The 13,773-nt window shown below is 40.3% G+C and overlaps 1 protein-coding gene across 7 annotated transcripts in view; it reads left to right on the top strand.

The window, feature by feature from the left end:
* The first annotated feature begins 7,811 nt into the window (after positions 1-7,811).
* Positions 7,812-13,773, top strand: part of LOC110493043 (non-muscle caldesmon) — a 65,261-nt gene continuing 59,299 nt past the window's right edge. For 3 of the 7 annotated variants that reach the window (XM_036952224.1, XM_036952234.1, XM_036952240.1), the window contains exon 1: positions 7,812-8,172. In XM_036952224.1, coding sequence (XP_036808119.1) covers positions 8,114-8,172 — 59 coding nt within the window. In that variant the 5' untranslated portion in view covers positions 7,812-8,113. The remainder of the gene's footprint in view (positions 8,173-13,773) is intronic. The other 4 variants (XM_021567384.2, XM_036952243.1, XM_036952229.1 and 1 more) reach the window with 3 other exon arrangements.

Here is a 13,773-nt window from a genome sequence, read left to right on the forward strand (position 1 = left end):
GGTTACTTGGAAGTTGTGGGAATATGTGTTTTTGGTTTCATATTGTTTCAGAGAATGGAGAACTACGTTTCCTTACCGCTAAAACATTCTTAGAACAAATATGAGCATTCCAGACGGTTCTGGGAACTTTTTTTGGCTGAAGGGAAGTTTTGATAATGTTTTACTCCAGTTCCTTGAATGTTTTCCTGTGAGGTTTTATTAATGCTCTGGGAACAGAAATTATTTTTAAGTTACCTTAAAGTAGTTAAAGAACGTTCTGAGAACATTATGTTATGGAAGTTTTGTTATGATTAATGTTGAACGTTTGCGTAACACTCTGAGAGCGGATTGTAAAGGTTATTTTGGATGTTTTTTTAATAACTTTCCTGAAAAAAATTCCATGTGATTTTAAATAACACTGCTAGCTTATTTTGGGTTATCTTTTTTTAACTCCAAACACAGATAGGACACATATAGGGAAATTAATTTGATTATGCATTAATAATCATCCCCCTAGAGTCTGTTAAACCGGTGCGTCAATATAATTAAATGTAAAAAAAAAAAATCTGTCAGTTTAACTAGAGATATCAGTTTTTTGCATGGAGCTACAGCTGTGTTTGTCAGACCATTAGATCCTGAAAATCGGCTGTAGTGTCCTAGCGGTTTGGCCTACTAAACTAATATGACCACCCTACGGAAAGATGAGAATCTCGCGATGGTGGTCTCCGTTTTGCTCTACACACCCCACTCCTCTGAAATTGATGTGCCAACTTTTGTTTGTAGCATCCAAATCATTTAAAATCAAATTAAAGTGTATTTGTCACGTGCGCCGAATACAACAAGTTTAGACCTTACAGTGAAATGCTTACTTACAAGTCCTAACCAACAGTGCAATTTTTAAGTAAAAATAGGTATTAGGTAAATAATACATAAGTAAAGAAATAAAAACAACAGTAAAAAGACAGTGAAAAATAACAGTAGTGAGGCTATAACAGTAGCGAGGCTATATACAGGCACAGGTTAGTCTGGTTAATTGAGGTAGTATATATATGTAGGTAAGGTTAAAGTGACTATGACTATATGATAAACAGAGAGTAGCAGTAGCATAAAAGAGCGGTTGGAGGGTAGTTGGTGGCAGGACACAACGCAGATAGTCCGGGTAGCCAATGTGTGGGGGCACCAGTTAGTCGGGCTAATTGAGGTTGTATGTACATGAATGTATAGTTCAAGTGACTATGTATAGATGATAAACATTTGGTGACCTTTTGATGACCTGTTCAGGAGTCTTATGGCTTAGGGGTAAAAGCCATTGAGAAGCCTTTTGGTCCTAGACTTGGCGCTCCGGTACTGCTTGCCATGCAGTAGTAGAGAGAAGAGTCTATGACTGGGGTGGGTGGGGTCTATGACAATTTTTAGGGCCTCCCTCAGACACCGCCTGGTGTTGAGGCCGTGGATGGCAGGCAGCTTTGCCCCAGTGATGTACTGGGCCGTACGCACTACCCTCTGTGGTGCATTGCGGTAGGAGGCCGAGCAGTTTCCGTACCAGGCAGTGATGCGCTCAATGTTGCAGCTGTAGAACCTTTTGAGGATCTGAGGACCCATGCCAAATCTTTTTAGTTTCCTGAGGGGGAATAGGTTTTGTTGTGCCCTCTTCACAACTGTCTTGGTGTGTTTGGACCATTCTAGTTTGTTGGTGATGTGGACACCAAGGAACTTGAAGTTCTAGACCTGCTCCACTATAGCCCCGTCGATGAGAATGGGGGCGTTCTCGGTCCTCCTGTCCTGTAGTCCACAATCATCTCCTTATTATTGGTTACATTGAGGGATAGGTTGTTATTCTGGCACCACCCGGCCAAGCCTCTGACCTCCTCCCTATAGGCTGTCTCGTCGTTGACGGTGATCCAGCCTACCATTGTTGTGTCGTCTGCAAACTTAATGATGGTGTTGGAGTCGTGCCTGGCCACGCAGTCGTGGGTGAACAGGGAGTACAGGAGGGGACTGAGCACGCACCCCTGGGGAGCTCCAGTGTTGAGGATCAGCGTGGCAAATCTGTTGCTACATACCCTCAACACCTGGGGGCGGCCTGTCAGTAAGTCCAGGATCCAGTTGCAGAGGGAGGTGTTTAGTCCCAGGATCCTTAGCTTAGTGATGTGCTTTGAGGGTACTATGGTGTTGAATGCTGAGCTGTAGTCAATGAATAGCATTCTTACGTAGGGGTTCCTTTTGTATGGAGATGGCATCTTCTGTGGATCTGTTTGGGTGGTATGCAAATTGGAGTGTGTCTAGGGTTTCTGGGAAAATGATGTTGATGTGAGCCATTACCAGCCTTTCAAAGCACTTCATGGCTACGGACGTGAGTGCTACAGGTCTGTAGTCATTTATTCAGGATGCCTTAGTGTTCTTGGGTACTGGGATTATGGCGGTCTGCTTGAAACATGTTGGTATTACAGACACAATAAGGGACATGTATATGTTTTTAAATAATATTCTTAGAAGTTCTCTGAAAGTTACTTTAATTAACTGCTGAGTGAAAATTTCAATTTGTAAAGATACAATTCTGTTAACTCAAACCCAAATAATGATGTTCTCTCGCCCTATACTCATATTTGTGGCCAAAGCATAAATTGGAAGAAAAAAAACACTTCAAAAACCGCACCTCAAACTTGTATCCCATACTCCTAACTAACCCATAACCCTGTGTGTGTGAGTGTGTGTGTGTGTGTGTGCGTGCGTGCGTGCGTGCGTGCGTGCGTGCGTGCGTGTGCACATGTGTGTCAGACCCCGGCCCTGCAGCTGTGGATCAACCACGCAGGTGGTATCATACTGTAGAGTTGGCTGGCGTTATGCCTACTCTCGGATAAATGATCCACTGTACTCTGGATCAAATACTACAGACAACTTGCTGAAACTTGAGAGTGTGTTAAATATAACATTTTGCAAAAGAATAATGCACAATATTATTCCATTGTTAAAAAAAGTGTAATGTAATCTTTTTTCTGTTGTATTGAATTTGTTTTAATGTTTTAACTTCCTTCACTTCGGGTGCCATTACTGTTATATTTTCACATTTTGCAGCAAAGACTGAGTAGTGACTTCCTTGCACTACTGTATAATTATTCTGCAATTATGCTGTTGTAATGGAAACTATTAGCACAATAGCCTATGTACAAATTAGGGGGGGAAAGCTGGTCAGACGAGCAGATCTAGCTGGACCAGTGTCTTAGACTTATCGGACCGTTTGTTCTGTGTGTCTGGGATACGACCAGACTATTTGAAATCGTTCAAGTACTTTGAGCCTTTTCTCTAGCGTGCCAGATGGGCTGGGTTGAATGTTTTGGGACTATTCCATTGGTTTATTTATCCAGGCATGCTTAATCAAGCACAGATTTAAGTATTTGAAATAATTTGAAATAGTATTTGAACCCAAGTCTGGAGATGAGCAGTGTTCAGGCCAGTGAGTGTGCCATAAAGCCGGGTCTTTCATTTGGCTTGGGCTGTCTTACTTGTCCACCACTGCTCCCCTGCTGTGTGAGCAGCTTCTTCTGACAAGTGGGGTGGGATGGAGGGACGGCCAATCTATGGCAGGCTTTGACACGCTGAGTACTCTCTTTGTCTGACGTGTCACCGAGAAAGACCCAGCAGCACTCGAAGGCGTGATTGGTGTGACGCTTTGCCATGGTAACTATGTTGTCGGCACTGTGGATGTGTGTGTCTGTGTGTGTTTTAGTAGGGATGGTGGCGGGGCATTTTCTCATCAACACCCCAAACGTTGGATATAGAAGCTATAAATGATGTTATTATGTTTGAATAAATGTATGATCGGCGCTATGCTACCGTTTGTCTGCTCACAAGAAAGCTTGTTCTTTGTCAAACTGAACACACAGGAGACTCCCACGATGACCTGTTGTTGCAGGTTCAGAATATCCCCTTAAAGTTTTCCAAGAAAACTGAACTTTGTCATGCATCTGCTGCATGGTCTCACTGGCACCAAGTCCCACTGAACTTGTCACTCTCCAGACACCTCACAAGTCCCCATAGGCTGGAAAGGGACTATGGGACCACCAAAGGGACACACTTTGCCAAGGTAGTCAGTCACCCCCAGTGCACAAACTGATTGAATCAGCAATGTTTATTGCACATTGTGTTGTGTTACAGCCTGAAATCAAAATGGATAAAATACTCTTTTTTTTCTCACACAATACCCCATAATGACAGAGTGAAAACATGTTTTCAAATGCATTGAAAATGTATCAAATGTATATCTAATTTACATACATTACTTGGCAGTTATTACAGCTGAATGCTTTCACATGTGGATTGTATAATATTTGCCCATTATTCTTGTCAAACGTCTTCAACCTCTGTCAAATTGGTTGTCCTGCAATACTTAGTTTGAAGTGAGACTCTATATGGCATGACGCTGTATTTAATTTAAAGTCAGAACCCTTTGCTCATTCAGAACACATACATAAATACCTTGTAACATATTACGCTGTGCTTACTAAAAAGTCAGACACCTTTGCTCATTCAGAACACATACATAAATACCTTGTAACATATTACGCTGTGCTTACTATAAAGTCAGACACCTTTGCTCATTCAGAACACATACATAAAGGCGTAATGATGTAAACACAAACGTATTAACCATTAGGGAATTATCACTAGCAGCTGAAACAAATAAACATTAAAGACATGTTTAAATCATACATTTCCTTTTATTTGTAAAGTTTCAAATAGTCCAGCAATGCAATTACACTACCGTTCAAAGGTTTGGAGTCACTTAGAAACGTCCTTGTTTTTGAAAGAAAAGCACATTTCTTGTCCATTAAAATAACATCAAATTGATCAGAAATACAGTGTAGACATTGTTAATGTTGTAAATGACTATTGTAGCTGGAAACGGCAGATGTTTTTTGGAATATCTACATAGGCGTACAGTGGCCCATTATCCAATGGCATGTTGTGTTAGCTAATCCAAGTTTATCATTTTAAAAGGCTAATTGATCGTCAGGAAACCCTTTTGCAATTATGTTAGCACAGCTGAAAACTGTTGTTCTGATTAAAGAAGCAAGAAAATTGGCCTTCTTTAGACTAGTTGAGTATCTGGAGCATCAGCATTTATGGGTTCGATTACAGTGCGCAACTGAGCAAGAGGACAAGTACATTGGAGTGTCTAGTTTGAGAAACAAACACCTCACAAGTCCTCAACAGGCATCTTCATTAAATAGTACCCGCAAATCACCAGTCTCAACATGAACAGTGAAGAGGCGACTCTGGGATGCTAATTAGATATCCAATTTTGTTGTTAAAAAAGTGTGAAGAAAGTGTGATAAACCAGTAAGAAATGACAGTGTTATAAATGCTCTGTGAAGCCTCAATTGAATATGATTCATAATGCCTTTATTAAGCAGTGCTTATGCCACCCTTTACATAGCATGTATGTCATATTTTATTTTGTGGGTTATGTCACATTTGACAATTGCGGTTATGTCACACAGCAATGTCTCTTAAAAGCTCTTTACAATGCATGATATACTGTTATAGACGGTTTATGAAGCCTTCATAAGCTGAATGCCATTTAAAGCAGGACCAAATTTCAACAACAACAACAAAAACCACTTTGTGTGTACATGGTGAGAACTTAAAAAAATATTTGATCCATTTTGAATACAGGCTGTCACACAACAAAATGTGGATTATGTCAACGGGTATACTTTCTGAACAGTGTTTTTTCTGAAGGGTTCAATTTAAAAATAGACAAGGCATAAAGGCCTGTTCCTGGCCGTCATTGAAAATAAGAATTTGTTCTTAACTGACTTGCCTAGTTAAATAAAGATAAAATAAAATATTGGATTCACATCAAGCCAAAATCTATATTAAAGAATAGGCCAACATCAAAACAACCTTCATTTAAAGTGCATTTAAAGTATGATTTGATTAGATTTAATCTCATTCTTTCATTTAGACATTTGGTTGAGATGGAGACGTGAACCCAACATGTTAATGATTCACTTGAAGATTACATTTGAAATCAACCAAAGCTTGAAACCCTATGCCTTTATGCAATTCAACATATCAATTATTCATTTGTAGACAAACTGGAATTCAAGCCAGACTAAGTCTGTTGCACAAAAGATACATCTCCTTCAAATGTTGATATTTTGTATTTATTCGGGATCCCCATAGCTGCTGCCAAGGCGGCAGCTACTCTTCCTGGGGTCCGAACACACCAAGGCACTTCCATTACACGCAAAACAAAAAAGATTAAACAATGCATCATATAACACCGCTACACTACTACATATCCACAACAGAAAATGCAAGATACCACCATACAACAATATTAAAATGTACTTGTGTGTAGAGTTTGGTTGCATTGACAATGACACACAATTCAATATCACTGTTGCACTACAGTAAACAGTAAATGGTTCTGTACTCCAGCACATTCAATTTGAAATAATACAATGATTCTGTGTGCAGACTGTCAGCTTTCATTTGAGGGTCTTTTAATCAGCTTTAATCATCTTTAGGGTCAGGTTTAATTTCAGGGGTCATCCATATCAGGAGAACCATTTAAAAATTACAGCACTTTTTGTATGTACGCTCTTAGAAAAAAAGGGTTCCAAAATGATTATTTGGCCCATAGGGGAACCCTTTGTAACAGTAGTTATTCAACCTTTGAATGAGAAACACAACCATGGCCACATTTTGAGGATATTGTAACTATATGTAATCATAGAACGTGTGCATTTTCAAGATAACATGCAAAAGGTGGGTAAATCTGTGGAGGTCTTCACATTGCTATAGTAATCTGTGCAGAATCTCGAACAGCTTTGATCACTTGCACTATTTACTTTGAATGTAATCTCAACTGCCATCCAGGTCGTTTGGTTGTGCTGTTAGATGAAGCACATTGATAATACATGAAGTTGTTGTATTAATACACAATATCTGACATTGTATTCCCATTTGAAATCTGTTGTGCTTTTAAATGGTTTAAAGTGTTGTGATAACACATTTAGATGACAACTAAGGGCTCGTACCACCAAAGATCAGCGCTATAGCTCGATTGAAATTTAAAGGCAATGTTCCCGGATTTGCAGAGAGACTGCATCCACGGTAAATGCTGCATTTACCGTCTCAATCGGAAATGACCTTTTACATTTCGGATTGAATCGAGCCCTAACCCCAAAAATCTGACATCGTTTTTCAAATTGGAATTTGGCTGTGCTTTTAGATGGCTGAAAGCATAGTGATGAAACAGTGGGAATTCCACAAACTTGTGTGCATAAAGGATGAAATCCCACTGATCAACGTCTCAACCAAATATTACCCAAATTTCCACATTGAAATGACATGGTGCGCCCAGTAGGCCTTCTCCAAATTCCACATGACTTATATATACGTATATTTGTCATGTGATAAACACAATGTGTTCAATCACAGTGTTTTTACTACTTTATGATTGGCAAATAAAACAGAACATACTCAATATTGCTATTGATTATTAGTAATTCCAGGACCATTAAGTGCTGTTTGTGTCCAAACAGTTATATCTTTATTGTTTTTCTTAATCTGATCTAATCTGAGTGAAACTTGAGATCTGGCGAGTGCATAGGCTGGGCAACAGACAGAGAGACAGGGGGGTGTTAGGGGTCTGGATTAGAGAAGTCTGGGTTATCGTTTTACACCTCCCCCAGGGAAAGCCACATGACCCTGCAGAAGGGAGGTAAAAAGATGTTGGGCCACGTTCTGAGCACTCAATGAGAACCACATGTGGGAAAGAGGGAGAGGAGGAGGAGGGGAGGTGGGCAGTGACTAAAGCCTGTCTCTGTGAGAGGAAAGAGAGTGCTGCTCTGAACGCTCCTCACATTTTCAACAGGCTGCGCAGGGGACAGGATCTAAGAGAACAGGAATCCCTGTGTGTGTGTTTCTGTGTCTGTGTGTGTGTGTGTGTCCGAGAGTGAATGAGTGGAAAAGGAGTACATAAATCTGTCTTATAGAAACATCCACGCTGGCCATTGGGCTCAGGACTGGAAGATACAGAGAGGTTATTCTGAGGAAGAAGAGGAGCTACACTGTCACATATTTTATCTGATTAAAAGGGGAAGAAGAGGAGAAAGGAGACATGTCACGTGCAATCCCGAGAAGAAACACCAGCAAGCAAGGTTTGCAGAACCTCTTGAAGTGAGTAAAAATATTAATACCGTTTTTGGAGTACAAATAGATTGAATAGAGAAAGAGAGTTAAGCATGCTGTTTATCAGAAGGGAAGAGCTAGAGAAAATGATAAAGAAAAGGTATGCTAGACTCTCGTAAATTGAGTCATAGTGCTATATTATTTTTTACAGGCAGCATGCTAGAGTAAATTGAGTTGTAGCTCCAGCCCCTTTCTCAAGCTCTTTGTTTTGTGGACACAAGGCAGCAATCAGGTTAATAGTTACTGTGACTGAGGCACAGGTACTGTGTGGCCTAAACAGCACACAACTCAAACACACGAAGCAGCTGGAGAATTCAAGACAAAATGCTGTATACTAATCTAGGAATGGTCTTCAATTACAGCTGGTGTTGGTGTTCCACATATGGACGTGAGTCAGAACCTGTCCTCATTTAACTCAGAACACCCTTTCTTGGCTGAGGAAAACTGCTGCATTAATTTGTATAAAATCCATATTTTACACAAAAAATACACTGAACTGTTTGATATACTGCATAATATCATCCATATGTCAAACCATGTGTCCATATATCCCCAGTTCTGGCTAGCCTCTCCTTAGTAAACATGTTTGTCTGATTGGGCACCAGAGGGAAGGATCAGTGTACTCTACTGTAGATGTGGGTCAGAGATCAGAGATCAGACCACACAGCAGCATACACAAAGCGTCTCCGAGTAGGAGTGCTGATCAAGGATCAGTTTTGCCTTTTAAATCACGTGTCTTTTAAATCATAATGACTAAGAGGGGGGACCTGATCCTAAATCAGCACTCTTATTCTGAGACGCTTTATAAATACAGGCCCTGGGCTTTCTCCTGCTGCTCTGATTACAGGAGGGGTTATTCAATGACCATTGCCCCGGGTCTTATCACCGTTGACACAACCTGGACAGGCACTGAAGCAGAGCGCCACTCTGTCACCAGAGACAGACCTTTTCATCAGCCCTCCTGACTGGGTTGTTTGTTGTTCATTTAGGAGGCTTGGAGGGTGGTGGAAGAGAGATAAGTAGAGAGAGAGAGAGAGGGACAGAGAGAGGGAAGAAAAGAGAGATAAAGAGAAAGATTATGAGAGAGGTGCCCAAGGCTTTCTCTTCTGACTGTAGCTGAGGGAAATTCAGTCAGTGACCTGTGTCAGAAGTGACGGGTGACATGGGCAGCGCGATTGTGAAAGAGGCTGCTTATGGGTGGTGGCATGTTAGGTCTTTTTCCTTCTTTTTTTCATTCCTCCAGCGTTGCTCTATGGGAGAAAGCAGGTAGTGAAAGAACAGTGTAGGTGCTCTGTAAACTCTCAAAATGAAGAGAGGTAGAGCATGGCACTTGCAACGCCAGGGTTGTAGTTTGATTCCCACGGTGGACCAGTACGAAACAATTCTGCATAAGAGCATCTGCTAAATGACTGTATATGGACATAACATGAGACATGAAAATAACATTGATTCCATCTAAAGAGAACCAATACAGTCCCATTAACGAACAGTCTTATTTGCTTCCCAGTTTGAAGGAACACAGAATACTGTTTGGGAAAGGGACCTTAAGACACTTCAACCATTATGATCAACAAAAGAATACGTGAAAGAAGTGAATGAGTGCTGCATTCAGTCTTCAATGAAAATACAATCCTTTTGTTTTGATTGTGTAATCAGAGTTTTCCAGTTTTGTCAATGGGAGAGGAGAGGCAGGCTTGAGGATTTCAGGTGGAGCAGAGCAGGTGTGGTTTGTCAAACAGCTGAGAGTCGAGGCTTTAGGCTGCTCCGAGGGTGTGGAATACAAGATACATTTTTGTGGGTATTTTTTCAGGGCTGCCAAAAACTATCTTTTCTTGCACACTTGTCTCTCACACACTTGTCCCTTTGAAATGCTCTGCAAGTTGCTTTGACATGCCAATGAGAAGGCTGTTTATCTTTAGGCACGGTGTTAAAGATGTGATTAACATCCAATGATAACATGTTTCAAACTGGTGTCGTCCCACAGCTTTTTGATGAACCTGATTATGGCTGTGTGTGTGTGTGTGTGTGATACCTTTTACTAGCCTTCTTGTTTACTCTGATGTTGCCATTTCTGAGTTAGGATGTTTTTTTTAGTGTGGGCGTATACCGTTCATTAGACCCGCTGATTGGCCAGCTCATCCCCTTCAGATGTATGACATCATGTTCTATGAGTGAATAGCAAGCATTTTCTAAATGGTCTGTTTGAGAAAAGTTTGAGGTGGGGTTTTTTGAAGTGTTTTTTTCTCCAATTTATGCTTTGACCACAAATGTGAGTATAAGATGAGTGTAGACATAATTCTACAAAATGTATGAGGGGAGGTGCCACTGGGCACAGATGTCAGTTCAAGTTTTAATTTACATTTGATCGAGTTGTCAACTAATGTGAATTCAACATGAAATCAAACATTTGAAACATGTCATTGCATTTAGGTTTAAAGTTCCCAAAATGCCTTTACATTGATGACATTCTGCGAATCCATTCAGTTGATTCAATGTCATAAAATGTTAGTTTTTGTTGAAATCATATGGAAACAACGTTGGTTCAGCTAGTTTGTGTCCAGTGGGATATCGCTTAAATTAACCGTCCAGTGTTCCCAGATTACTATGAAATATGACCTATAATTACATGCAATATGAGTGAAATGGTTCTCCTTCCGAAAAGTGTTAATTATGTTAAAAATAAGATTTTCCAAGTTGTAATGGTGTGGGCGTAACCCAACAACAGCATAGTGTGGGCGTATACCGTTCATTAGACCCGCTGATTGGCCAGCTCATCCTCTTCAGATGTATGACATCATATTCTATGAGTGAATAGCAAGCATTTTCTAAACGGTCTGTTTGAGAAAAGTTTGAGGTGGGGTTTTTTGAAGTGTTTTTTTCTCCAATTTATGCTTTGACCACAAATGTGAGTATAAGATGAGTCAGCAACATTATTTGGGTATGAGTTAACAGAACATTAACTTTTAAAAGTGAGGGCAGTGGTGGAAAAAGTACACAATTGTCATACTTGAGTAAAAGTAAAAAGTAAAAGTAAATGCTATACATCAAATTCCATATTTTAAGCAAACCAGATGCCAGACAGAGACACATTCCCATACTCAGAGGCAGTAGGGATGACAATGCATTATATTGATAGGTGCATAAATTGGAACATATTGCTGTCCTGCCTGAGCATTTGAAATGTAGTGCTTTTGGGTGTAGGGGACAATTTCTGGGAGTAAAAAGTACATATTTTCTTTAGGAATGTAGTGGAGAAAAAAGTAAAAGTTGTCAAAAATATAAATAATAAAGTAAAATAGATATACTCTCCCAAAAAATGACTTAAGTAGTACTTTAAGTATTTTACTTGTGTACTTTACACCACTGAGTGAGGGAACCGTTAGGAGGGGAGTAGAATGCTCTTCAACCAATGTGTTTAGGGAACAGTTATAAACACTACAGCCAGGCCAGTGAGTGCATCAGAGCTGTGTCCCAAGAAGCAGTTGGGCTAATCCTCAGTGCAGATGGTGCCACTCTGGGAGAGTGGAGAGAGATGGATGACATCAGCTTCAGACAGACACTCCTCCATCCCATCCCTTCCTTAGAAAGTGTCTGATTATGCCAAACCTCTCATCCGCTTGTCTAAAGGCTCTGTTGCCTCAGATATACTATCAAGTGAGTCCCATCCCATCATTAGAAGGTGTCTGACAATGCCAAACCCTTGTAGTCTTTTGGAAGTGTTGTTGAAGTTTTGTATTTTTTATTTTTTTTTTACAGATTTTCACCCCCGCAATGAAAGTATGGTTTTCAGTTTGTTCATGAACCCTCATCATCTTGTCTAAATGTTATGTTGTCTCAGATTTACTATCAAGTGAGAAAGAGATATTGATGTTAGAAGTCAAACAAACTCAAAGTTTAGTCTTATTATTGGTTTAAAAAAAAAGCACTTACACTAAGCAATGAAACTGCCCTCTCAGAAAAATCACTTGACATAAGTGTAGCTTGGCTAGCTGCGCTTGTGTCATAGAGATTTTTCTGAGATTGTTTCCATTTTTGTTCTGTTTGTTTTTGTCGGAATTGACATGCCGCTCTTTGAGGTACCAGATGAGGCCTCTAAACACGTTTTATCTCATGTTGTAACATTCATTTGAATGGGTCAAGAAAGGCATGTTGGTCTGTTTTGAATGAAGTGAGAGAGAGACAGAGAGAGTGAGGGCGCCTCCTCTGATAGATACATCAACTATCTAATCCCACACGGAAGATAAGATGATACGCAAATAGTTTCACCAGAGCTGCTCATTGGACAGCTTTATCATGGTATTCCATGCAGTTGAGAAATTACGTGCGCATATACAGTTCCAGTCAAAAGTTTGGACACACCTCACCACATTGTAGAATAATAGTGAAGACATCAACACTTTGAAATAGCACATATGGATTCATATAGTAACCAAAAAAGTATTAAACAAATGAAAATATATTTTAGATTCTTCAAAGTAGACACCCTTTGCCATAAAGACAGCTTTGCATTCTCTCAACAAACTTTATAAAAACATATATATTTCACCTTTATTTAACCAGGTAGGCCCGTTGAGAACAAGTTCTCATTTACAACTGCCACCTGGCCAAGATAAAAACAAAGCAGTGCGGCAGAAACAACAACAGAGTTACACATTAAAAAAAACTTACAGTCAATAACACAATAGAAAAGAAAAATAGAAAAAGCTATGTACAGTGTGTGCAAATGTAGAAGAGTAGGGAGGTAGGCAATAAATAGGCCATAGAGGCAAAATAATTACAATTTAGCATTAACACCGGAGTGATAGAAGTGCAGAGGATGACGTGCAAGTAGAGATACTGGGGTGCAAAAGAGCAAGAGGGTAAGTAATAATATGGGGATGAGGTAGTTGGGTGTGCTATTTACAGATTGGCTGTGTACAGGTACAGTGATCGGTAAGCTGCTCTGACAGCTGATGCTTAAAGTTAGAGAGGGATATATAAAGGCCCCAGCTTCAGGGGTTTTTGCAATTCGTTGACCAGTGCAATATACCTGCTGGAGCGCATGCTGCGGGTGGGTGTTACTATGGTGACCAGTGAGCTGAGATAAGGCGGGGCTTTACCTAGCATAGATTATAGTTGACATTATAGACGACCTGTATATATATGACTACATCCAGTAGTCTACCACAGTAGTCACCTGGAATGAGGTAGTCATCTGTAATGAGGTAGTCACCTGGAATGTTTTTCCAACAGTCTTGAAGGAGTTCCAACATATGCTGCGCACTTGTTAGCTGTTTTTCCTTCACTCTGCAGTCCAACTCATCCCAAACCATCTTAATTGTGTTGAGGCCTGGTAATTATAGAGCCAAGGTCATCTGATGCAGCACTCCATCACTCCCCTTCTTGGTAAAATAGCCCTTACCAGAGCCTGTAGGTGTGTTTGTTCATTGTCCTGCTGAAAACAAATGATAGTCCCACTAAGTGCAAACCAAATGGGATGGCCTATCGCTGCAGGATTCTGTGGTAGCCATGCTGGTTGTGTGCCTTGAATTCTAAATATTCATAGACAGTGTCACCAGAAAAGCACTCCCACACCATCACACCTCCTCC

This window comes from Oncorhynchus mykiss, chromosome 2 (assembly GCF_013265735.2).
Source record: "Oncorhynchus mykiss isolate Arlee chromosome 2, USDA_OmykA_1.1, whole genome shotgun sequence".
NCBI lineage: Eukaryota > Metazoa > Chordata > Actinopteri > Salmoniformes > Salmonidae > Oncorhynchus > Oncorhynchus mykiss.